General features: G+C 43.8%; 1 protein-coding gene across 3 annotated transcripts in view; it reads left to right on the top strand.

Annotated features, from left to right (window-relative positions):
- The window catches only part of LOC122557074 (sodium- and chloride-dependent neutral and basic amino acid transporter B(0+)-like), a 94,961-nt gene extending 68,110 nt beyond the window's left edge, over window positions 1-26,851 (top strand). For 2 of the 3 annotated variants that reach the window (XM_087992243.1, XM_043704355.2), the window contains 4 exons: window positions 8,681-8,780; window positions 19,321-19,430; window positions 19,519-19,689; window positions 25,428-26,851. In XM_087992243.1, the coding sequence (XP_087848369.1) occupies window positions 8,681-8,780; window positions 19,321-19,430; window positions 19,519-19,689; window positions 25,428-25,568 (522 nt within the window). In that variant the 3' untranslated portion in view covers window positions 25,569-26,851. Of the gene's footprint in view, window positions 1-8,680; window positions 8,781-8,869; window positions 8,982-19,320; window positions 19,431-19,518; window positions 19,690-25,427 lie in introns of those variants that run through there. The other variant, XM_043704357.2, reaches the window with a different exon arrangement.
- Window positions 26,852-27,621: the final 770 nt, after the last annotated feature.

Here is a 27,621-nt window from a genome sequence, read left to right on the forward strand (position 1 = left end):
GTGTCTGTTCTCCTTCCCAGGAGAAATTCCCAAACAAGACCTGTCCTCCTCTCAGTGATTACTGATCAATTAAACTTCAGATTTCAGATTCCCAGTGAATAATAGATTCCCGATAGTGGCCTGGGACCATCTAATGGCCAACAAGCTTTCAATCTGTCTGACAGTGGCTGGAAAATAATGCATGTAGAGGAATTGCCTTCCTGTTAAAGTCTACTGACCATCTGAGAGACCTTACCACCGGGTTTCTCAGTGGCCAAACTTCCCCTGTGCCCCCTTCCACCTCCCTATAATTATCAAGCCCGTAATGGGACTTCAAGAGGCATCCATGATAGCAGAAAAAAAGCACTTGGAATTCTTTAATTCGCAAACTTTCAATAATTCACCCTTAATCTCCATCGGCCCACCTGCTCTGGGTGGTGGGAAGCTGGGATACTGTTCGAGTGACTATGTCACTTCATGATATCCCTGTTTCCAGAAGGGTGCGGTGAGGCGTGAATATTTTGGCCACGGAAACCTCAGGTCTCCCAGGGAAACTCAAGGAGCAGAGCTGAGCTGGTGAGGTGCAAATCCCTATACAGGCAGTCAGCACCACTGAGGGGAAGAGGCAAGTAAAGGATGCTGGGACAGGCAGGCAAAGATGGAGCTAGATTCAAAGCAGCTGTTTGGAATGGGTTCTTACTCTATGTTAGAGAAAAATGCTAACTTGGTGAGTCTCCGGTAAGTGGCTAAGATGTTTTCTATTCTTAACTTTTATCATAGTAAACAAGTTGATGGCAAAGTCAATAAAATATTTACAGGTAACACAAATGACTAAAATCATTAAAGCTAACTGAGGATATCATTTCAGCTGCAGGTCATGGCTGCAGAATATGGGAGTTCCTGCATGCCATTGTGATCCAAGGCAAGCACGCCTGTAGCAAGGACTTGAATTTTGTGTAGCTTCAGATCAGAGTGTACAAGCTAGAGTCTGATCAACGCACATTGCAGTGTAGCAGGGATGGGGAAGGATGCAGTAATACCACTTTGCATAGGGTGATTTGATCACTGTCAGGGAAAGGAGGGCTTGACTATGAATTGGGCAGATAAGGAGTCTCATTCCTGATGAATGACTTTTGCCCGAAATGTCGATTCTCCTGCTCCTCAGATACTACCTGACCAGCTGTGCTTTTCCAGCACTACACTCTCGACTCTGATGTCCAGAATCTGTAGTCCCCAGTTTCTCCCAGATAAGGAGACCCAGATTGCAGAAATGTCAGCCTATCGATTTTCCCAACAAGTTCAGGTTCCTCAGCAATTTTGCAGAAGACTAGGGGCTTCGGGGCTGATAAGCAAACTGACCATGGCACTGAGGTGCAGCTGCCATGAAAGTGGAGGGAGCAATAAAGAATTTAGGTGACAGTTGTGTATAGTTAAAGATCTGGACATCAATCACTGCATCAAACAACACAGGTCCAAATGGCCATGTTGCCTGACCAGGATCAGGGTTTAAGACATCTGCTCAGGGCTAGAAAGGAACATAGAACGTAGAACAGTACAGCACAGAACAGGCCCTTCAGCCCATGATGTTTTGCCGACCACTGATCCTCATGTATGCACCCTCAAATTTCTGTGACCATATGCATGTCTAGTAGTCTCTTAAATGTCCCAATGACCTTGCTTCCACAACTGCTGCTGGCAACGTATTCCATGCTCTCACAACTCTCTGTGTAAAGAACCCACCTCTGACATCCTCTCTATACTTTCCTCCAACCAGCTTAAAACTATGAACCCTCGTGTTAGCCATTTCTGCCCTGGGAAATAGCCTCTGGCTATCGACTCTATCTATGCTTCTCATTAACTTGTATACCTCAATTAGTTCCCCTCTCCTCCTCCTTTTCTCCAATGAAAAAAGTCTGTCAACCTCTCTTCATAAGATAAGCCCTCCTGTCCAAGCAGCATCCTGGTAAACCTCCTCTGAACCCTCTCCAAAGCATCCACATCTTTCCTTTAATAGGGCGACCAGAACTGGACGCAGTATTCCAAGTGCGGTCTAACCAAAGTTTTATAGAGCTGCAACAAGGTCTCATGACTCTTAAACTCAATCCTCCTGTTAATGAAAGCCAAAACACCATATGCTTTCTTAACAACCCTCTCCACTTGGGTGGCCATTTTAAGGGATCTATGTACCTGCACACCAAGATCCCTCTCTTCCTCCACACTGCCAAGAATCCTATCCTTAATCCTGTACTCAGCTTTCAAATTCGACCTTCCAAAATGCATCACCTCACATTTATCCAGGTTGAACTCCATCTGCCACCTCTCAGCCCATCTCTGCATCCTGTCAATGTCCCGCTGCAGCCTACAACAGCCCTCTATACTGTCAACGACACCTCCAACCTTTATGTCGTCTGCAAACTTGCTGACCCATCCTTCAATCCCCTCATCCAAGTCAGTAATAAAAATTACAAACAGTAGAGGCCCAAGGGCAGAGCCCTGTGGAACACCACTCACCACAGACTTCCAGGCAGAATATTTTCCTTCTACTACCACTTGCTGTCTTCTATGGGCCAGCCAATTCTGTATCCAGACAGCTAAGTTCCCCTATATCCCATTCCTCCTGACCTTCTGAATGAGCCGACCATGGGGAACCTTAACAAATGCCTTGCTGAAGTCCATATACACCACATCCACAGCTCGACCCTCATCAACTCTTCTAGTCACATCCTCAAAGAACTCGATAAGGTTTGTGAGGCATGATCTACCCCTCACAAAGCCGTGTTGACTGCATTTGATCAAGCCATGCTCTTCTAGATGGTCATAAATCCTATCCCTCAGAATCCTTTCTAACACCTTGCAGATGACAGACGTGAGACTTACCGGTCTGTAATTGCCGGGGATTTCCCTATTTCCTTTCTTGAAGAGAGGAATTACATTTGCCTCTCTCCAGTCCTCAGGTACGACTCCAGTGGAGACCGAGGATGCAAAGATTTACGCAAGTGGTGAAGCAATTGCATTTCTCATTTCCCAAAGCAGCCGAGGACAAATCTGGTCCGGGCCTGGCAACTTGTCAATCTTAATGTTTGACAAAATTTTCATCACATCAGCTTCCTTTATCTCTATCCATTCCAGCATGCACACCTGCTCTTCAAAGGTTTCATTCACTACAAAGTTTGTTTCTTTCATAAAGACAGAAGCAAAGAACTCATTTAGGCCTTCCCCTACCTCCTCAGACTCCACACACAAATTCCCTATGCTATCCCTGATCGGCCCTACTCTTTCTTTGACCATTCTCTTATTCCTCACATAAGTGTAAAATGCCTTTGTGTTCTCCCTAATCCGTTGTGGGAAGAGTTAATCCAGTTGCCTTGATCCATGTAGGTACCAATAACATGGGTTGCACTATGAAAGAAACTTTGCATAGCAAGTATGAGGGACTAGACACTAAGTTACAAAGCAGAATTTCCAAGATTATAATCTTTCATTTATTTGAGCTCAGTGAAATTTGCTGAGGGGACACTGAATTAGACAGGTGAATACCTAGCTCAAGACTGGCATAGGATATGTAGGTTCCTATCTGTGGGCCATTGATATCCATACTAAGGAAAATGGAGGCTGCACCATTGGGGTGGTCTACACCTGAAATGTGCTGGGACCAATGCTTTTGCAAATTGTATAACTAGGGAAGTAAAGAGCCCAAGTAGTTAAGCAAAGGGGATCCAGTGTGGAAACATGTGTTCAAGTAATCAAATGCACAAAGGAAAAAGACAAAGTAAGAGGGGAAAATAGTAAGATGGGTAATGAGTCAGAGAATGGCAAGAAAGCTCAGAGAAAAATCTAGAAATACATGAAGAATGAGGAGTTAGTGCTAAAAGGATATCAAATGGCCAACACTGAAGGCTCGATCTGAATGCGTGTAAAATAAACAGATTGTTAAGCGCACACAGAATTAAATGCATACCATCTGATAGCCATTATGGAGATATGACTTCAGGGTGACAAGGATTGGGTCCCGAATATTGAAAAATATTTGCCAACCAAGAAAAATAAGAAGCAAGAGAAGGGTGGAGGGGTGATACTGTTAATCAAGGATGGCATTTGTGCAATAGTATCTAATGGTTCAGGTGATCAGGGTGTCGAATTGGTTTGGTTGGAGATACAAAATAGGGGAAGGAAGTCCCTGGTAGGAGTGCTCTATGGATCCTTTAACAGTAAACACTCTGTGATACTATGCAAACAAGAAGAAATATTGGATATTTGTGATAAAGTGATGCAATATTCATGGTTGACTTTAATCCAGATATAACCTGGAAAAATCAGATTTGGCAGAAATGGCCTGAATGAGGGCTTCACTGACTGTTCTTGAGATCATTCCTCATTACAGCACATTTTGGAACCAACCAGAGAGGAGGGTGCATTAAACTTGGTAATGGGTAATGTGACAGGATTAGTCAATGACCTCAGCGCAAAGTCACACCCTCAACCTGATTGTATTTAATCAGTGTGAAAGGGAAAAGATTTGGTCTCAGTCTCGTATTTTAAATCTGAATAATCAGAAAAATATGGGCATGGAAGTTTAACTTCATAAGATGTGGGCATCGCTGGCTGGGCCAGCATTTATTACCCATCCCTCATTTCCCTTGAGAATGTGATGGTGAGTTGCCTTCTTGAACTACTGCAATTCCTTTACTGTAGGTAGATTCATAATGTAGTTATGGAAGGACTCAAGGACTTTGACCCAGGAACAGGTGCTGCAGCCCATCATGGAAATGGTACACACTGCTGCCACTGAGCACCGATAGTGGAGAGAGTTAATGCACAATCAAATGGACTGAATTACTCTGCATTGTGTCAAGCTGATTAAGTGCTGCTGAAGCTCAGGCAAGTGGGGATTATTCATTCACACCACATGGGTGGTGTGGTTGATAGAATTGTTTTGGAGGTGAGTTACTTGCTGCAGGATTCCTCACCTCCGACCTGTTTTCATAGCTTCAGTATTTAAGGAGCAAGTCCAGCTCAGCTTCTGGTCAATGAAACCCTACTGGAGTGTTGTTGTGAACTGGCATATTAGGCTCAAGGGTAGATCAATAGAGATAAAAATTGCAGAAACTTAAAGACACATTTCAGAATGGGATACAGTATTACATACAAGAAATATTTGAAAGGAGAGGCCACCATCTGTTAAATAAATAAGTTTGGGAAAGCATTGAATTTAAAACAAAAGAAAATAACCGCGAAAGGATAGGTGGCTGGTCAAATGATTGGTCAGAGCATAATGAATAGCAGAGAATAACTAAGATTAATCAAGTAGGAACAAATGGGACATGACAGGAAGTTAGCAGCAGCAGGAAGTTAGCAGCAGCAGGAAGTTATCAGCAGAGCATTGATGTGAACACAGACTTGCTTGATCCCAGTTTGCAAACTTGCCTCTGCAGTTGATCCATGTGTTGAGGATCACTGTTTGAATATTATCCTGCATGAAGCGGAGGATAGTGAGAAATGTCAGCACCAAACTGCCAGGTTTCAGGAAAATATTCCATAATCCTTCTCGATTGGCCAAGTGAAAGTCTTTGTGAGATTGGGGTTGGTGCTCCTCTCTGAATCTTTCTTAGGCTTGTCTTGCCATGAAGATTTGTCCATTTTGCCTTTTGATGGATCAGAATCTACACTGAAACTCCAGGATGATTTGTTTAGCCATCAGTGAAGAGATTGAGGAGGATTTTTACAAAGATCCTCCCTTTGATGGACAGTAGAAAGACCCTTTTGCCTTGTCACAATCACTCGTGACTTGTTTTATTCAGTCACAGGATGAGGGCATCACCAGCTAGTCTAGCATTTATTGCCCAACCCTAATTGCCCAGAGGTTAAGAGTTAACCGCATTGCTGTAGGTCTGGAGTCACATGTAGGCTAGACCAAGTAAAAATGGCAGATTCCTTCCCTAAAGGACATTAGTGAATACAATGGGTTTTTCCCCATTAATCAACAATGTTGTCATTAGACTCTTAACTCCATTTTTATTGAATTCAAATTCCACCATCTGCTGTGGATTCAAACCCAGGTGACACGGTGGCACAGTGGTTAGCAGGATCAATTCCAGCCTCAGGCGACTGACTGTGTGGAGTTTGCACATTATCGCTGTGTCTGCGTAGGTTTCCTCCAGGTGCTCCGGTTTCCTCCCATAGTCCAAAGATGTGCAGGTCAGATGAATTGGCCATGCTAAATTACCCGTAGTGTTACGTGAAGGGGTACATGTAGGGGAATGGGTCTGGGTGAGTTGCGCTTCGGCAGGTCGGTATGGACTTATTGGGCCGAAGGGCCTGTTTCCACACTGTAAGTAAGTAAGTAAACATTAGCTGGGTCTCTGGATTAACAGTCTAGTGATGATATCAGTAGCCATTGCCTACCATTTGTTGAAGAGGGTTACAATTATGATATTGTGGAGATGTGTTGGAATGATATTTGAATATGAAGGATGAGGTTTTGGAGGGAATCAAAGGAGCAGAATTTGGTAGAGAAGTAGGGAAACAGACCAAGATGTAGTTTATTGCTGAGGTCTTCATTAGAACTACAGTGCGGAACAGGCCAGTCAGCCCAATAAGTCCACACCGACCCTCCAAAGAGTATCCCACCCCGATGCATTCCCCTACCCTATTACTCTACATTTCCCCTGACTAACACCCCTAACCTACACATCCCTGAACACAATGGGTAATTTAGCATGGCCAATTCACCTAACCTGGACCTCTTTGGACTGTGGGAGGGATACAGGGCACCCAGAGGAAACCCACCCAGACATGGGGAGAATGTGCAAACTCTACACAGACACTCGACCGAGGCTGGAATCGAACCTGGGCCCTTGGCAATATGAGGCAGCAGTGCTAACCACTGTGCCATAATGCCACCCCTAATTTCCATAAAGAACACATATGCACACTAGGAGCTCCTCTAGGCTGCTCCATCATCTAAGAAAATCATTACTCCACATTCCATTCTACCCTCTGATAACCTTTCACCCCTTTGCATATCCAGAAACTATCTACCAATGCATTCAATATAGTCAATTTCCAGCTTTTGAGGAAGAGTTGCAAAGACAGATGCTAGAAAAATTACAACATTTAAAAGACACTGAGGTAAGTACATGAATAGGAAAGGTTTGGAGGGACATGTGCCTGAAGCAGGCAGCTAAGGACTAGTTTAGTTTGTGATTATGTTTGGCATGGACTGGTTGGACCGCAGGGACTGTTTCCATGCTGTATGACTCTGTAACTTCAAACTCTCTGCATGTAAAAATGTCTCCTTGTTGCCATCTGAAATGGGTGACCCCTTATTTTTAAACAATGCCTCCTCATTTTAGAACGTCTCACATCCTCTCACACACCTTCTGAATAAGACACCGAATGATCTTATTTGATTGGGACCAGCAGCGAGCAATGCCAAAAGCCAGTAGTGGGGAGGAGGGTTCGTTCAGGTGAAAACTATCACAATCCATCTTCCATGTTTTTGACAGGGACTCTGTGGTATGGGATTAGTTCACAAATGACTGTACACTCAGAAGGAAGGTGTGGAGTGGAGCAGTGATAGTAGACCCAGTGGCAGCCACATGGTCTGAATTGGGGTTAACTGGAAGAATAGGAAGGCAGTTGACAAAATTAGTCTCAAGTTATGGACCAGACCAGACCAGACCTTCTCAAAATATGTTAATAAGGTAGCCTAGACCCTAACTTCTCCTTATTTCAAAGGTAAGTGCAAGGTACTGTATTCCAGATGCAACTCAACTGGTCAAACTAATCAAGCAAAGCACAATTTATTCAAACAGTATAGTTAAAATACAACAAAAGAAAGAGGATCTTGGAATAACTTAACTCAACTGGAAAAACTAAAAGATTAGTAGATTATTTTTCTTAACTAGTAACTATTCCAATAGAGTAACATATTATTAATGCACCCTTGGCAAAAAAGCAAAAAAGCAGATTATCTCACTTGCAACTTCAGTAGCAGGCACAGAACCCCAGCTTTTGGCTGTAGCAGAGAGAGAGAGAGAGAGCGAGAGTAAAATAGCTTCTACCACTTCAAGATCCTAATAGCAACTGCTGAAAGCTAAACCTAAAATTCTTGCTTCTGTGGGCGGGAGCTTGACCACACCCATTCAGGCTGCTTCTATTGTTCCAACATCTTTTTTAAAAAAAACAAAGCTTCACAAGTTGTTTATCTTCTCATAAACTACTCTGAACCTGTGCTCCAATCTCTCTCTAAAAAAAATCAGGTCACCTCTTGAAGCCAAACTCAACATGTGCAGGAAGTGCAGGGAGTGAAGAGAATAGGGCAATTCAGACTACGTCTCATTAAGTGGCAGGGACAATTGTCACTTTGGGCCATGTAAAAGATGCAATGCAAAGCACCGGGGAAGCTGCAGGATTGGTTAAAATGTAACTAAGCCTAGGGACAATAACATACGAAAAGTAAAGGCATCATGTTCTACCAAGTTTAAGATTTGTAAAGGTAGCATGCTTGAGAGTAGAGCAAAACGAGGCACAGTGGTGGGGAAGGAGAAAAGAGGAAAAAGAGAAAGTAAAAATTGATTTAATGTGTCACAATTATACCTAAATAATGGAATCCATTTGAATTGATTTGAATTAAATAAACAAAATGCCAGAAATAGATTTGAGTTCCTGAATTAACTTTGAACTTTTCCATTCATTTTAGGCTGGAATTTTCTGGATTAATTTTATTGATTATTTCTGTGCTGGATGGATTCTGATTACAACTGGTCTACTGGAACTCATTGGCCTGAGTTGGATCTATGGTAGGTACAAAAGTGCAAACAAAAAAAACCACAAACAAAATCAAATCATAAGTTAGAAAATGCTTACATGGATCTTTTTGTCTCTTAAGAAAGAAAGAAGTCAAATACATGGGCTGAAGTTATAAAGTTCCAGGGAAGAAGCAGTAAGATTCGATGAGAAGCCAAAACATTGGTTTGAGACCCACAGTGACAGATTGTGAAGTTTTAAAATTTAATATAAGCCTGGAATTGAAAGCTGATCTAATGATTGCTGTTTTGTTTTCAAATGAACATCTTATTCATCAATGCCCTTCAGAAAAGGAAATGTGCCATCCTTACCTGGTCTGACTGACATGGGACTCCAAACCCACAGCAATGTGGTTGACCCTTAATTGCCCACTGAGGAGGCCTTCATTATCAAGTTTATCCAAAGCTCATAGAAATAGAGAATTATAGAATGCCTACAGTGTGGAAACAGGCCATTTGGCCCAACAAGTTTACACCAACCCTCCTAAGACTAACCCACCCAGACCCATTTCCTTACCCTCTTATCCTATATTTACCCCTGACTGATGCACTTAACCTACACATCACTGAGCACTATGGGCCATTTAGCACCGCCAATTCACCTAACATCCACACTTTTTGGATTGTGGGAGGAAACCCACACAGACACAGGGAGAATGTGCAAACTCTATACAGAAAGTTGCCCAAGGCTGGAATTGAACCCAGGTCCTGGTGCTGTGAAGCACTGAGCCACCATGCCCCAAAGGAACAAAACCACCCAGACCACTTAACATTGACCTAGGCACCAAATCCAATAGAAAACCAACCAGTTCCAAAAACGTACATCCCAAATGGCCTCCTTCTTCAAGGACTGCAATTTCCCCCCCGACGTGGTCGACGATGCCCTCCACTGCATCTCTTCCACTTCCCACTCCTCAGCCCTTGAGCCCCGCCCCTCCAACCGCCACCAGGACAGAACCCCACTGGTCCTCACCTACCACCCCACCAATCTCCATGTATAGTGCATCATCCGCCGTCATTTCCGCCACCTCCAAACGGACCCCACCACCAAGGATATATTTCCCTCCCCTCCCCATCAGCATTCCGTAAAGACCACTCCCTCTGTGATTCCCTCGTCAGATCCACACCTCCCACCAACCCAACCTCCACTCCCGGCATCTTCCCCTGCAACCGCAGGAGGTGCAAGACTTGCGCCCACACCTCTCCCCTCACCTCCCTCCAAGGCCCCAAAGGAAACATCCATATCCGCCACAAATTCACCTGCACCTCCACACACATCATCTATTGCATCCTCTGCACCCGATGTGGCCTCCTCTATATTGGGGAGAGAGGCCGCCTACTTGCGGAGCATTTCAGAGAACACCTCTGGGACACCCGGACCAACCAACCCAACCACCCTGTGGCTCAACACTTCAACTCCCCCTCCCACTCCACCAAGGATATGCAGGTCTTTGGACTCCTCCATCGCCAGACCACAACAACACGATGGTTGGAGGAAGAGCGCCTCATCTTCCGCCTAGGAACCCTCCAACCACAAGGGATGAGCTCGGATTTCACCAGTTTCCTCATTTCCCCTCCCCCCACCTTGTCTCAGTCAAATCCATCGAATTCAGCACCGCCTTCCTAACTTGCAATCTTCTTCTTGACCTCTCCGCCCCCACCCCAGTCTGACCTATCACCCTCACCTTAACCTCTTTCCACCTATCGCAATTCCGACGCCCCTCCCCCAAGTTCCTCCTCCCTACCTTTTATCTTAGCCTGCTGGACACACTTTCCTCATTCCTGAAGAAGGGCTTATGCCCGAAACGTCGATTCTCCTGTTCCCTGGATGCTGCCTGACCTGCTGCGCTTTTCCAGCAACACATTTTCAGCTCTGATCTCCAGCATCTGCAGACCTCACTTTCTCCTCAAAGAAAACCAACCCTGTCAACTCTACAGAATCCAAAATTTGAACAAGACATTGATAGCTTAGGTGAATGGGCAAAGCAGTGGCAGATGGATTTTCATATAAGGAAGTGTGAGATAATCCATTTTGGATTACTGAAGTATATTAGATGCCCAACAGGATTTGGGGCTTCAGGTGCATAGATCTATAAATTGCCACAAACTGGTGCAGAAAATAGTCAAGAAGGCTAATGGAATACAGGCCTTCATACTGAAAGGTTCGAATATAAGCACGCAAGAGTTATGCTGCAGCTGTATAAAACCCCAGTGAGACCCTACTTGGAGTACTATGAGCAAATCTAGGTGCCACATATTGGGAAGGATGTTTTGACCCTGGAGGGAGTTCACCACAGGTTTAAAAGGATGACATCTGGATTTCAGGGGTTACGCTATGAGGAGAGATTAGCCTTTATTTGCTAGAATTTAGAAGATTAAGGGGGAATCTAATCAAGGTCCTCAGGATATTAACAGGGAAGGACAGGGTAGACAATGACAAATTATTTTCACTGGTTGTAGATTCCAGGACCAGGGATATAGTGTGAGAATTGGGGTCAGGCCATTCAGAAGAGATGCACTTCTCATCACAAAATGGAGTTTTAGAACTCTTCCTCAAACAGGGGTTGATGCTAATTCAGTTGTTAAATTTAAATCTGAGACATATTTTGATTAAACAAGGTTATCAAGGGATATGAGCCTAAAGTAGGCACACAGAGTTAGGCCACAGGTCAGCCATGATCTTACTGAATGGTGAAGTCTCGAAGCACTGAATGACCTACTCCTGTTTCTATGCCCCTAATGTCCCTGATGGCACCTTCGCTATCTCTGGATATAACCTGTCCTACCAGCACAGATACATCAACTGTGGGTACACTGTGATATAAACTCAAGAGTATCTCAGCAACACATCTGTTGTGGGTAAATTACCACAGGTTACCTTTAATTCGGTTACCTATTTAAAAAGTTCACAGACAATCAAGCACCGAAACAATGATTTAAATTTTATTGCATGTAGCAACCAGAAAAAGACCCCTCATGAAAATAAGTTAAACTTTACAACTCAACTTGTCAATTCCCAATTAATGGTGGAACTCAGCCACAATTCCATCCAACAGTGTCTGTCTGTCTGTTTGTCTCTGTGCATGTCCAGGGTTCAATCCTTTAGCAAAGCTGTCCTCCAGAGTTCTGCTAAAGAAGGAGCTCTGGTGTTCGATTCTTATACAGATTTTTACTCAATCCTTTTGATCCATGATGTGATATTACTAATGATTTCTTTAAGAGTCCTTCCATCCAAAATATTGATTAATCTTCCGGCACCCTTGAGATTGCAGCTTGCTTACATTTGGCATTATCTGTCTGCCCCAAAACACACTATGTCTTGTAATTACTGCTTAAATTCTTCAGCAAGGCAAATATTTATACTTGTGGCATGAGGCAACAAGTTAGCAAGCAGGTATCAAAGCAATGTGGGGTGGCATGGTGGTGAGCACTGCTGCCTCACAGCACCAGAGACCCAGGTTCAATTCCTGCCTCAGGCAACTGTCTGTGTGGAGTTTGCACATTCTCCCTGTGTCTGTATGAGTTTCCTCTGGTTTCCTCCCACAATCGACCATGAGAACCTTTTTCCACATATGGAGTCAGCTATTACGAGGGGGCATAGCTTTAAATTAAGGGGTGGTAGGTATAGGACAGATGTTAGGGGTAGATTCTTTACTCAACGAGTCGTGAGTTCATGGAATGCCCTGCCAGTAGCAGTGGTGGACTCTCCTTCTTTATGGGCATTTAAACCGGCATTGGATAGGCATATGGAGGATAGTAGGCTAGTGTAGGTTAGGTGGGCTTGGATCGGCGCAACATCGAGGGCCAAAGGGCCTGTACTGCGCTGTATTTTTCTATGTTCTATGTTCTATGTTCTAATCCAAACATGTGCAGATTAGGTGAATTGGCCATGCTAAATTGCCCATAGTGTTAGGTGTAGGGGAATGAGTCTGGGTGGGTTGCTCTTCAGAGGGTCGGTGTAGACTTGTTGGGCCTGTTTTCACACTGTAAGTAATCTAATATGTTTTGTTTATGAAATCTCAACTCCTTAATTTCCCGGACATGGCTAATTGCTTTCAATCTCCGTGTAACAGCTGGTCTGTCCCTTAGCAGCTTATCCCAGACAGAGCTATTGCTGCTGCTCTCTGTGTGTAATCGTTTATCTTTGATTCTTCCAATCCATGAACAGTCATTGAAATTTAGAAGTCTATAGTATCAAGCATCTATTAATCAAGGAGGCCAAGTCTTAAAGGGCATAGTGATGAGGGCAAAATTCCCTCCAACTTGTCTTCACCAATTTACCTATCAACAATGCATCTGTCCATGATTGTGTCACTAGGAGTGACCACTGTGCTGTCATTATGGAAACCAAGTCTCCGCTCACAATGTAGATACGTAGATACTGTTCATCAATTTGTGTGGTACTACCTCTGAGATTTAAGAGATACTTTTGAACAGGAGCCTATTATCCACGGGGTACTGTGGGCCAACAGCAGAATACTATTCAACCACAATCTGTATTCTTGCAGCCTGGCAAATTCCAGAGTGGATGAGACATCTTGGGTCCTACAGAATTCTCCAGCCAGATCGCTTCACTCAATGTAACTGCTGGAGGCACTGAATATTGCAAAAGCTATAGACACTGAAAACATTCTGGCAATAGCACTGACGAAGCTTGGTATGGAATTAGTTGCACTGCTGGCCAAACTGTTCCAGTCCAGCTACGACAATGGTAGCTAGCAAACACTTGAGCAATATCCCAAAGTATGTTCTGCACACAAATTAAATCCAAGCAATCATTGCTCTGAGACTACTCTCAATCATCAGCAAAGTAATAAAAAGGATCATTGATCAATACTATCAAGTGGCATTTTTAAAGTAATAGCCCACTCAGCGCGCAATTTCATTTCTGCCTGGATCACTCAATTCCTGGCCTTATCACAGCCTTCCTTTAATTATAAACAAAAGAGCTAAATTCCAGAAGTGGGGAAGTGAGAGTGACTGTCCTTTTTCCCAGGGTAGAAATGTCAAATCTGAGCTGAGAGGGGGAAAGTTTAAAGGAAATTTGCAAAGCAAGTATGTTGCAGAAGGTGGTAGGTGCCTGGACCACATTACGAGGGGAGGTGATAGAGGCAAATTCAACAGCAACATTAAAGGGGCAGTGAGACAGATATAGGAACTGGCCTGGATTTGAACCCTATCACGTGGAAAAGGTGAAATTTCAATTCAGTAATGTAGGATAAAATGCAAGCCTTATGTTTACCATGTACTAACAGTAGATTGTTGGAAAAACCTAACTGGTTCACTAATATCCTTTTCCAGTAATGTCATTGTCTTGCCGCTAGGCAATTAAGGATAGGCAATAAATCTTGGTCAAGTCAGTAATACTCACATCATCTGAACAATTTAAAAAAAATAGAGAATTTTACTACCACTCCTTGATGTTCATTGGTGTTGCCATCTCTGAACCTCCCATTATCAACATCCTTGGGCTACCATTAACCAAACTTGAAGTAGACCTAGTTAATTGAACTAGATCTAGACCAGATGAATACTTTGGTTACAAGAGCAGTTTGGAAGCCAGCTAATCTGTGGTAAGGAACTCAGCTACTGCCTGTCCTAAACCCTGTCCACCATTTACAAGGCACAAGTCTGATGGCATACTCCCCACTCGCCTGGATGCGTGCAGCTCCAACAATACTCAAGAAGCTCAACACCATCCACATACTGGTGTCCCATTCGCCATCTTCAATATTTGCTCACTCTCTTCACCACTGACACATAGTGGTAACAGTGGAGTAACTCATCGAGGCTCCTCTGATAGCATCTTCCAAATCTAATGACCTCTACCACCTAGAAGTGATAGCAAGGGAGCAATATGACATGTAAGTTCCCTCCTAGCCCCATATCATCCTGACTTGGAATTGTATTGCTGTTCCTTTACTTCCTGGTTCACAATCTTGGAACTCACTTCCTAAAATTACTATGGAAGTATCGGCATGTCAAACATTGCATCAGTTCAACATGACAGCTCACCACCACCTTCTCCAGAGCAATTAGGGATGGGTAACAGATGCTGGCCCAGCTAGTGATGCCCACAATCTTTTAACAAAAAAAAAACATGTTTCTCTCTACAATCTTCTTGAATTGATTCTTCTGTTCCTTGTTGTTATCGCATACAGCCTGATCAAAGCTCAAAGGTTTCACATTCTGGTGTCTGGCAAGCAATGCCCTGACCCAGTACTCTGCTTTCAGTCAATTCCTCAAAACTGTATCTGTTCCCTAAGGAAATGATTGGCTTCCAGCTTCTTGGCGACCTCATGTGCTCTTTCTACAACACAGACTTTGATGTCAAATGACAATAGAATTACTGTATAACAAGATTAGTTTTGTGGCTATAACCACAAACTCAGGTCAAACAGGGTGAAAATCTTGTGTGTAGGAGGCTGTATTTGTAGACATTCTCTTGATCACTTCTTTCCAGTTTTGTGATTCCATCGTTGTTGTGAAGCTTCATCTTTCTGTCATTTCTGTGTTGTCAGTACGTTTTAGTGATTTTGAGAATTCCACTTAAACTTTCATAGTTAAGGTGTTTGGTAATCTGTTCCTCATGACTAGTAGAACTTATTGTCAATATTGCTCTAAATCTGCATTCTTGAAATGATGCGGTCCTTGTACTGTAGATATTCCCACAAGGCCATTGGGGAGGGAATTCCAGAATTTTGACCCAGTGACACTGAAGGAGTGGTGATATATTCCAAGCCCTAACGGTAAGTGGCTTGGAGGGCAATTTGCAAATGATCTTCCCATAGATCTGCTATGTTTGTTCTTTGAAATGGAAGTAGTCGCAGCTTTGGAAGTGCAGAAGTTTGGAAGATTTCTGTAGTGCATCTTGTAGATGGTATACAAGGCTGTTGACCTTCAGTGATGGAGGGGGCAAATATTTCTGGATGTGGAGCCAACCAAGTGGGCTAATTGAAAAGTTGAGCTATTGTATCAACTACTATATGTGTGTGGAAAGTCTGTCAGAAACCTTGATTATTCCTTCAGTCCGATTTTGAAAAGCGTCTTTATTACGATCAAGTTCACATTGGTTGTCAGTGCTTTCCTGTAAAGTTTGGTTTGGTAACTATCGAAGAGTATGAACTCTAAACTGATTCTTGCTCTTGGGGGGCTTGACAACTTTCATGGTTAAGGCTGAGATGCTAGGCTCATCCATAACTTTGATGTCAATGCGATTGAAGTGTGGAGATTCATTCACGGCTTTTTAACATGAAATAGTGTTCTTCATTGCAGGGCAGTGAAGTGGAGAAAATACAAATTGAAAATGTTGTCAGTGTGCGCAGTCACTCATGCATGACTGCAATCTCTTGTTATGTGAACATTGAAAAGCTTGTCACATTCTCAAGATGAGTGTCAGGCATTTCAAAGATGTTGAGAACATTCGATGGTTTGTCACTATGGAAATGGAGATTTTTGTCTTCCCTCGTTTTCAGAGACTAAAGTTGTTCAATATTGTCTCCTGTGGGCATTTACTGAACCTCTTCGATCTGAGAGCATTTACATCAGAGCAGCCGGTGGTCAATGTTACGTGTGGCTGTGTCTTCTGTCCAAAACAGTGCTCCTGACTTTATTCAGGGTCATCCTCTACAGATGCTACATTCTCTCACCCTTTCATTTTGGTACTTAGTACCCATTGGTGCTGGTCTTAGTGTTTAATTCTGCACTGATGAACATGAACAAACTGGTTGAATTTTTCACAAGCTTGACAATATATTTCCCAGGAGCATGACACAGGACCCAGTGTGGGGAGTACCACTGCAGCAAAAACATTGTTTGGAACAAGTCACAACTCATTCAGTGAGATTTCTCTTGGGGCTTTTAAAAAGAAAACTCAGAACCTAGAATCAGGTGCAGGCCATTCAGCTGTATGAACCTGCTCCACCATTCAATATGATCACGGCTGCACATCCAACTCCGTCCCAGTTCCCACTTTCTCCCATACCTTTGATTCCTACAGCACTAAGAATCTATATCTACAGCTTCTTGAAAGCATTAAATGTTTTGGCTCCAGTCACTTTCCATAGCAGAGTTTTCCCATATGTCAGCAATGTATACAACTCTACTGTTGGCAGTCTCAATGTCAGTAGCTCTGAACTCTGACTGTGATAGCAATAACTCTCGCAGTTCTGTCAGCTTTGTGTCTTTAACTGCTTGCCAGCATTGCTGATCAGCAACTAAACCTTCTGTTATTTGTTTTAATTTCCCATTCATCATGTTAAACATCACCAGAAATCACTTTTCATTTCTATTGCCTCAATGGCATGCAATATTGATCAATTGCTTTATTTACTTCTTAGTGCATTTGAACATAATTGTTTTGTTTAAATTATTTTTCTTTGGTGCAAAGTAAGTTCTTAATGCATTTTTTTCTGGCGTTGTAATAATTTTCCTCAGGTGGTATAACAGCATCAAAGGAAATTTTAAAATTTTCCACTTGTAGTAGAGAAATCTTTATAGAATCATGTAGCATGGAAAGAGACCTAACTCATCCATCCTAAACTGAACTATTCCCATTTGCCTGTGTTTGGCCCCTATCCCTCTAAGCCCATCCTATTCATGAACCTGTCCAAACATCTTTTCAATGTTGTAACCACACCTGCATCTACCACTTTCTCTGGCAGTTCGATTCTTACACGCTCCACCCTCTGTGTGAAAAAGGTTGCCCCTCAGGTCCCTTTTAAATCTTTCTGCTTTCACCTTAAATCGATGCCCTCTAGTTTTGGACTCCCCCACCCCAAGGAAAGCACTTTGACTATTTGCCTTATCTATTAGATTAGGTTCCCTACAGTGTGGAAACAGGCCCTTCAGCCCAACCAGTCCACACTGACCCACCCAGACCCATTTCCCTCTGATTAATGCACCTAACACGATGGGCAATTTAGCATGGCCAATTCACCTGACCTGCACATCTTTGGACTGTGGGAGGAAACCAGAGCATCCCCACCCAGATATGGGAAAAATGTGCAAACTCAACACAGACAGTCACCCAAGGCTGGAATTGAACCTGGGACCCTGGTGCTGTGAGGTAGCAGTGCTAACCGCTGAGTCATTGTGTTGCCCCATCTATGCTCCTCATGATTTTATAATCCTCTATTAGATCACCTCTCAGAGTCCTGCACTCTAGGGGAAGAAAGCCCCAGCTTCTCCTTATAATATAAACACTCCAATCTCAGTAGAAAGGGCATAGACAACACCATCTTGAGTCAGCAATGCATGATTGAGGATCACATTCCTTTAGAAAAAATATCCTCGGATGATCCAAGTTATTTTTTCGGTTTTAATTGAGTGGTTATTGCAATGAGATTACTCTACACACTAATCAGGCCACCCTATTGACAGCAGCAGTCTCTTCCTCTTTTTCAATGTCTTGCTCTATTCCTCACCTTTCCCTACTCTCTTTCTGTTTCTAGGCTCCATCTCTCCCTGATTCACTCAATCCTACCCCTCCCCACCTCCTGGCACATAAACAGACCCTTTCTCTAAGCTCCTATTTTGTCTCCACAGACGGTACCAAACCTGTTGAGTTTTTATAGCAATTTGTTTCTACAGTGTGGAAGCAGACCCTTCAGCCCAACAAGTCCATACCGACCCTCCAAAGAGTAACCCACTCAGACCAACCCTGTTATCCTTTATTTATCCCTGACTAATGCATCTAACCTACACATCCCTGAACACTACGGGCAATTTAACATGGCTAATTCACCTGACCTGCACATCTTTGGATTGTGGGAGGAAACCCGGGCACCTGGAGGAAACCCACGCAGACATGGGGAGAATGTGCAAACTCCACGCTGACAGCATTCTGAGTTCTTTGTTTTGTTAATTGTTCAAATATGGATTTCTCTATTATCCTTTAAGGCATCCCTCTGCTGGTATATGTGGAAGGCAGCCTTCAGCAGGCAAAGTACACAATCAAATTCTCAATATTCAGCAGATTAGGTAGAGATGTTCTTCATCTCCTGAAGATGATGGGAATTCAAGTGTTCTCCTTCATTGTGAACAGTGTATATCATTTGGTTCCAACAGGAGAGACTCTGTATTATGAACTCATGATCCCATCATTCTTACTTGCATGCAACTAGTTGAAGCTGGGGTGATTTTTTCTGCAACTATTTTTGTATAAGGGTGTGAGGTCTGAAAGAGCTCTTGCTGAGGTGTCTATTAAGCACTGTCTAACATGGACTTGGTCGGAGAACAGTTTAGGATCTTGTAAGAGTAAAGACCTCTGATTTTGATCTTTCATATAGACTGTAACAATGTCTGTCACATCAGTGTAATTTGGCTTTCCAGTGTCATGGTAAATCAAACAGCTTTTTAGATCCGACCCTGAAAGAAGATGGTGGCAGTAAATCACATGGTGAGCAGAGGCATGGATTGTTCATATGACATTCTGCCACCAGCTGCTGATGGTGATGCTGCCAAAGTTTTACCTTTTGCCTTGAAGACAGGACAAACAAGTGATTTGGTGTCTCTGCTTCCTTGTTGTTCACAGGGACAAACAGATTCATCAAGGACATTGAGATGATGATTGGGGAAAGGACTTGGCTCTTCTGGCTGTGGTGGAGAGCCTGTTGGTTTTTTATCACCCCATGTGTGTTGACAGTAAGTTTTTGTGATTGAACAGAAATTAATCAGGATGCCTCTCTCAATCGCTCTTTTTAATCTGGTTTCACACATTGATTTCCCTCAGATAATTCTAATCTGGTCCTTAGCAACGATTGCCCCTCCAACGTATGGATCTATTGAATACCCTGTCTGGGCAATAGCACTAGGCTGGTGTCTGATCATCTTCTGTATGATGTGGATCCCGATCGTGACTGTGGTGAGAGTTGTCCAAGCTGAGGGCTCCACCTTGTGGCAGGTAAGGAAACACCTTGACGTTGTCCAAAGATTAAGAGGATATGAAGAATCCTTACTTTTTTCATTAACTACAATGAAAAGCTAAACAAAAATTATGTAAAGCTTTATTCATCACAGGACTCTCTTTTCCTGGTACTTTTGTCAATAAATTGAATCTAATGGCGCTTTCTCGTCAAACCAGTTAACGTTGGTCAGTTTTACTGACACTACACCTAAATAGATAGTGTTGCCATCCAATCTTCACTAGTCCCATCTCTCTCAAGCAACTGTTGGCTCCAATAAAAGCATATTTTTGATGTATTTTCATTAGGAATAGGTGTTCGGTCTATTCATTGCACAAGGGTAAGTAAAAGAATGTAGGCATGCCTTAGTGAGCTCCGCAGTGAGCTCAAAGTCACATTTAAAATGGAACTGTCAAATTAGCATCCTTTCCTTGATCAGCCAGAGGTTTCTCTACTACTGAAAGCCCTTAACCTACCTTCACAGGGCAGTATAGATGTTGGCATTCCTTTCGCTTCATGACCTCATAGATATGGCCCAAGCCATTTGTTCACTTTGCAAACGTGATGCTAAAGGCGCACACACCAAAGCCAGTCTACTGAATAATGGTGAACCTGATTAGATTGTTCCTCCCTGTTAATCATGCAAAGCCATGTGTGGACTAAAGCTGTCACTTTGATAACTGCCTAAACTACCTCCAATTATCCTGGAAGGATATTGTACCTCTAAGCATTGGTACAATGCTTAGTAGTGCAACACTCATGGTGTTCACCACTAACATGATGTTGCCATCACTTAAAAAGTTGCTCTGCCTTTTGCATAAATGCATATTATAGCATCTGGATTTCAGATGTTCTGATGTTTGGTAAGTAGTCCATTAGTGACAATGACTGTTGGATTGTATCAAATAGCATTCTGCTTTGGCAGTTCACAACCAGTGAAGTATTAACTGTGCACCCTGCCAGCTGACAATTACAAAACCCAGAAAGCAGTGTTGAATATGTGAGATGATTCCATGATTGGGCAACATTTACTGAAGTTCTAGTACATGCTTCAGCTTTACCTTTTGCAACAATCTTAAGCCAGAAGTGCTGAGTGGATAATCCATCTTGACCTCCTCCAGCACGACAGATATCAATCCTCCACCAATCTGAATAACTCTACGTGACTTTAAGAAATGGAGACACTGGATACTGTAAAAGCTAAGAGCCCTGATAATATTCCTGCAATAGCAATGAAGACTTGTTCTCCAGAACCTGCCACACTAGCCAAGTTGTTCCAGTATAGTTTTAAAGTTGGCATTTTTCTCACTATGTGGAAAATTGCTCAGGTATGTCTGCATGTATAAAGCAGGATGAATCCCACTCGGCCAATTACTGCCCCATCAGTCTACTCTCGATCACCAGTGATGGAAGTGTCATCAACAGTGCGATCCAGCAGCCCCTGCTCAGCAATGACCTGCTCAGTGATGCCCAGTTTGGGTTCCACCAGGGCCACTCAGCTCCTGACCTCATTACAACCTTGGTTCAAACCTGGACAAAAGAACTGAATTCCAGAGGGGAGGTGAGAGTGACAGGCCTTGACATCAAGGCCGCATCTGACCGAGTGTGACATCAAGGAGCCTTCACAAAATTGGAGTCGATAGGAATTGGGAAAACTCTGTGCTGTTTAGAATCATGTCTGCACAGAGGAAGATGATTGTGGTTGTTGGAGGTCAATTATCTCCAGCTCCAGGCCATCTCTGCAGGAGGTCTTCGGGGTTGGTATTTTTAATCAACCTCTTCAGACTTGTTATGGCACAGATCTGGAGCAGGTACAACTTGAAGCCATGGTCCTTATGGTCCAGAGGCAGACTCACTATGATTGGCATAAGAGCCCTTTCGTCTAATTCCTCAAAATTGTGTCTGAGGGACTTCAGCTGCTTCATCAGTGACCTTCTCTCCATCATAAGGTCAGCAGAGGAAATGTTTGCACATTGTTCAGCGCTATTTGGAACTCTTCAGAGAGTAAAGCATCCCATGCTCAAATGCAGGAAGACCTGGACAGTATCCAGCCTTGGGCTGACAAATGGCAAATGACATTCATGCCTGCCTATGACCAGTTCCAGCAACAGGAAACCTGATTACTGTCCTTGACATTCAATGGTATTGTCATCACTGCAACTCCCACTCACATCCCTGGAGGTGCCATTGACAAGAAAGTCAACTGCCCCGTGGCCCAATATTTCAACTCCCCCTACCACTCTGCCCAGGACATGCAGGTCCTGGGCCTCCTGCACCACCACTCCCTCACCACCCGACGCCTGGAGAAAGAATGCCTCATCTTCCGCCTCGGAACACTTCAACCCCATGGCATCAATGTGGACTTCACCAGTTTCCTCATTTCCCCTCCCCCTACCTTACCCCAGTTCCAACCTGACAGCTCAGCACTGTCCTCATGACCTGTCCCACCTGCCAATCTTCCTTCCCACCTATCCGCTCCACCATCCCCTCTGACCTATCACCTTCAACCCCCACCTCCATCCACCTACTATACTCTTAGCTACCTTCTCCTCAGCCCCATCCCCCTCCCATTTATCTCTCCACCCCGGAGGCTCCCTGCCTCATTCCTTATGAAGGGCTTTTGCCCGAAACGTTGATTTTCCTGCTCCTCGGATGCTGTGGTTTTCCAGCACTACTCTACTCTGATCCCCAGCATCTACAGTGCCCACTTTCACCTAAGAAAGTCAACTGGACCCATTATATACATACTCTGGTTCCATGAACAGGTCAGAGCTGAGGATCTTACAGTGAGTAACTCACCTCTTGACTCCCCAAAGCCTGTCCACTATCCACAAGGTGCAAGTTAGGAGTGTGATGGAATACTCTTCACTTCTCCAGATGAGTGTAGCTCCAATAACACTTGTCAGCATTCAAAACAAAGCAAACTACTTGATTGGCATTACATCCACAAACATTAACTCTCTCTCCACCACTACTCAATAGCACTAGTGTGTATTATCTACAAGATGCACAGTAGAAATTCAAGGTTCCTTCAACAGCACCTTCCAAACTCTCAACCCCCAGCAAAGCACAAAGAGCAAAGAAAATTACAGGAACAGGCCCTTCGGCCCTCCAAGCCTGCTCGGATCCAGATCCTCTATCTAAACCTGCCGCCTATTTTCCAAGGATCTCTAACCCTCTGCTCCCTGCCCATTCATGTACCAGTCTAGATTAGATTAGATTAGATTAGATTATTTACAGTATGGAAACAGGCCCTTCGGCCCAACAAGTCCACCTGCCCCGCCGAAGCGCAACCCACCCATATCCCTTCATCTACCCCTTACCTAACACTACGGACAATTTAGCATGGCCAATTCACCTGACCTGCACATCTTTGGACTGTGGGAGGAAACCGGAGCACCCGGAGGAAACCCACGCAGACACGGGGGAATGTGCAAACTCCACACAGTCAGTCGCCTAAGGCGACTGATACATCTTAAATGACATTATCATGTCCGCCTCTACCACCTCCGCTGCTAATGTATTCCAGGCACCTACCACCCTCTGCGTAAAGAAATTTCCACGCATATTTCCCTTAAACAATTCCTTTCTCACCATGAAGTCATGACCCTTAGTAACTGTGTCCCCTACTCTGGGAAAAAGCTCTTGTTATCCACCCTGTCAATATCTCTCATGATTTTGTAGACCTCAGTTAGGATCCCCTCAAGCTCCATCTTTCCATTGAAAATGATCCTAATCTACTCAACCTCTCTTCATAGCTAGGACCGTCCATACCAGGCAACATCCTGGTGAACCTCTCCTGCACTCTCTCTAAAGCATCCGCATCCTTTTGGAGCAGAATTCTATGCAGTATTCTAAATGTGTCCAAACCAAAATCCTATACAACTGAACAACTCCTGCCAACTCTTGAACTCAATACCCCGTCCGATGAAGGAATGCAGGCCGTATGCCTTCTTGACCACTCTATCGTTCTGCATTGCCACCTTCAGGGTATAATGGACCTGAACACTCAGATCAGCTGTGATATCCTCTCTGACCAGTAATGCAAAACTCCTCCACCCCTTTTACCTCTCTCTCTATCCCGCCTGAAGTACCCATATCCTGGGATATTTAGTTGCCAGGTAAAAACAATGACTGCAGATGCTGGAAACCAGATTCTGGATTAGTGGTGCTGGAAGAGCACAGCAGTTCAGGCAGCATCCGAGGAGCAGAAAAAATTGACGTTTCGGGCAAAAGCCCTTCATCAGGAATCCTGGTTTCCTGACGAAGGGCTTTTACCCGAAACATCGATTTTACTGCTCCTCAGATGCTGCCTGAACTGCTGTGCTCTTCCAGCACCACTAATCCATGTTTAGTTGCCAATCATGCCCTTCCCTCAACCAAGTCTCAGTAATAGCAAAGCCATCATACTCCCAGGTACTAATCCAAGCCCTAAGTTCATCTGCCTGACCTACAACATTTCTCACATTAAAACAAATGCACCTCAGGCCAGCTGTCCCTTTGCATTCATCGTCTGCTCTCTACCTACTCTTCTCCTTAGTCACGCTGACGTCATTATCTAGTTCCTTACAGGCTTTAGTTACTACCTCCTTACTGTTCACCAACCTCCTCATTTGGTTCCCACCCCCCTACCACATTAGTTTAAACCCTCCCTAACAGCATGAGCAAAAGTACCCCCAAGGACATTGTTTCCAGTCCGGCCCAGACATAGACTGTCCAATTTGTACTTGTCCCAGCTCCCCCAGAACTGGTCCCAATGTCCCAAAAATCTGAACCCCTCCCTCCCCTACGATCTCTCAAGCAACTTATTCATCCTGCCAATTCTTTCATTCCTACTCTGACTAGCACGTGGCACGGGCCGCCAGGAAGGTAAATTAATAGTTTAAAAGCTTACCTCATGAGAGCAGCAGCCTCCACTCTCAGCAGCAGCGAGAGCAAGGACCAGGGGGCTGCTGGGAAGGTAAATCAATCCGATAAAATCTTACCTCGCGTAAAGGCGGAGTGCAGGCTGAGCAGGAGCTGACATGTGGGAAGTTGCCCATATATTTGAGCAGTTGCTTTATCTGAAACACTATGTACCTGTCAGGCAGGGAGGAAGTGGTCGAGTGAGGGAGCCGTGGCTTACGATAGAAGTTGAATCTCTTGTCGAGAGAAGAAGGAGGATTATGTAAGGATACGATGTGAATGGTCTGCAGCAGTTTTAGATTAGATTAGATTACATTACAGTGTGGAAACAGGCCCTTCGGCCCAACAAGTCCACATTGACCCGCCGAAGCGCAACCCACCCATACCCCTACATTTACCCCTTACCTAACACTACGGGCAATTTAGTATGGCCAATTCACCTGACCTGCACATCTTTGTGACTGTGGGAGGAAACCGAAGCAGCCGGAGGAAACCCACACAGACATGGGGAGAACGTGCAAACTCCACACAGTCAGTTGCCTGAGGTGGGAACTGAACCCGGGTCTCTGGCGCTGTGAGGCAGCAGTGCTAACCACTGTGCCACCGTGCCGCCCCGAAGGAAGCAGCTCACTACTACCTTCTCCATAGCAATTGGGGAAGAGCAACAACTTCTAGGCCAGCCATCACTTATGAATTTTAAAAAATCAACACCTGCTTGTCTTGTCGGAACAAACTGATGATTTGATAACAATTTTGGATTTTCTAGCTGATTGTCAATAGCCAGTAAAAGTAAACAAAATATATGTAATATTTAATTTTTTTATTTTCACAGAAATTATCTTCTGCTTGTGCATCAGCTCCTGACTGGGGTCCATACTTGGAAAAGCACAGAGGAGAAAGATACAGCAGAAGGCCTGACTATACAGGGATCCCAAACCAGCAATTTCTTACTTTGCCCGAGATGAAATTTTAAACGATAATCTCCTAAATGAAAAGCAATGGGAGTAAGAATACATCACCATTCAGATATAATATATTATTAAGACCTCCATTATTTTTACGTTTCTCTCTCTTGGTCTGGAATCGTGAGCTAGAGTTGAAGGCAAACTTTCGGCTCTGAGCAACATCTTGTTTTTTTTAAGAAATGGTAAGAGTTGATATTTGTTTCTGGGACCTGGCCTAAAAGTTAATTGCAGGTTGGTTATTGTTCAAAGAGCATTGGCAATAATGTATCACCAGGGCCGAAAAGTCCACAAAGGCTGGCATATGATTGGATGTTAAAAGGGGCCATTACTGAGACTGGCGCGAACCACTCTAACTGTTGGGGCAAAAACAGAGAGCAATGGTTTTGAACTGTATTTTTTAGACAGGCTATAGTTGTGAGAGGTTTTGTTAGTTTGCTCAATGGTTAGCACTGCTGTCGCACAGCACCAGGGACCGGGGTTCAATTCCAGCCTCGGGCGACTGGCTGTGTGGAGTTTGCACATTCTTCCTGTGTCTGTGTGGCTTTCCTCCCACAGTCCAAAGATATGCAGGTTAGGTGAATTGGCCTTGATAAATTGCCCATAGTGTTCAGGGATATGTTACTTAAGATGTAATGTATGTAGAGTAACAGAGTAGAAGAACGGGTTTGGGTGGTATACTCTTCGAAGGGTTGGTGTGGACTTGGGCTGAATGGTCTGTTTCCATCCTGTAGGGATTCTGTGAACTCTAGTCATCCCTCTATTATTGTCTTATTAAGAGTTCAGAAAATAGAATCCTAGTTATAAGAACTGAATGAATATTCGTTAGAATATTGGAAGATATTTTCATTGACCAGGTCAGCGTCTTCAGAAATCAACTGTAATACAATCCCATGTGCCTGTGATATTACACATATTGAAACTGTTTATATGTGCTGACCAATTATATCTCTTACTTTATCCCTTAACTGTGTCTGTATCTGAGTGAGTTGGGCTATGTTCAATGATGACTGGTTTTAAATCTTAGATGTTAATTAGATTGCCATGTTGTTTAGTTTTGCTGAGCTAATGTTACAGTGTTGTTAATCAATTGTTAATTCTTGTTTAAGTATAAATTTGGTGTCTGTTATTTGTAAAGTCTGGTTAGGAAAAAATAGGTGATTCTGAGGGTCATTGAATGTTTTAATTTTACTGTGCTGTGAATACAGGCATTGGGAAGATGATGTTTTTTAACAACTTTCCTCTTGTACCATAACAATAGAAATATGGACAGAGGAACGTTTAGAGAGTAAAATAGCTTTTTATTTGTCATTTCTACCATATACAACTGATACAGTAAAAACGAGACAGTGTTCCTCCAGGACCGAGGGTGCTATATGGACAGCACAAAGTACACAATCGTACACAGCATAAAGTGTACAGCAAGTGCAAAACAGGCAAGTTACAGTGAAATAGAAGAATGATAAATAATATAAATTTTTCTAGCAGCAATTCAAAGTTGTGCACAGAATTTCAGATGGGAAAGAGTCCGATCACACAGTGTTAAGGAGCCTGGTGGCTTGGGGGAGGAAACTGTTGCACAGTCTGACCGTGAGAGACCAAATGCTACGGTATCTTCTGCCAGATGGCAAGAGGGAGAAGAGTTTGATTGAGGGGTGTGTGGGGTCTTCCACAATGCTCTTAGCCTTTCGGATGTAGCATGTGGTGTAAATGCCTGTAATGGAGGGAAGAGAGCCCCCGATATTCTTCTCAGGTGTCCTCACTATGTGTTGTCAGGTCTTACGATCCAAGACAGTGCAATTCCCGAACAGGCAGTGATGTAGCAGGTCAGGATACTCTCAATGAACCCTCTGTAGAATGTGGTGAGGATGGGGGCTGGGAGGTGGGCTTTCCTCAGCCTGCACAGAAAGTAGAGACATTGCTGGGGCTTTCCTGGAGATTGTGTTGAGGGTCCAGGTGAGATTCTCCGCCAGATGTACGCCAAGAATTTGGTGCTCTTCATGATCTTCATGGGGGAGCTGTCGATGTCCAGCAGAGAGTGCCCTCCTGAAGTCAGCAACCATC

This window comes from Chiloscyllium plagiosum, unplaced genomic scaffold, assembly GCF_037043375.1.
Source record: "Chiloscyllium plagiosum isolate Xiang-an unplaced genomic scaffold, Cpla_swu_hap1 HiC_scaffold_11, whole genome shotgun sequence".
NCBI classification, from domain to species: Eukaryota; Metazoa; Chordata; class Chondrichthyes; order Orectolobiformes; family Hemiscylliidae; genus Chiloscyllium; species Chiloscyllium plagiosum.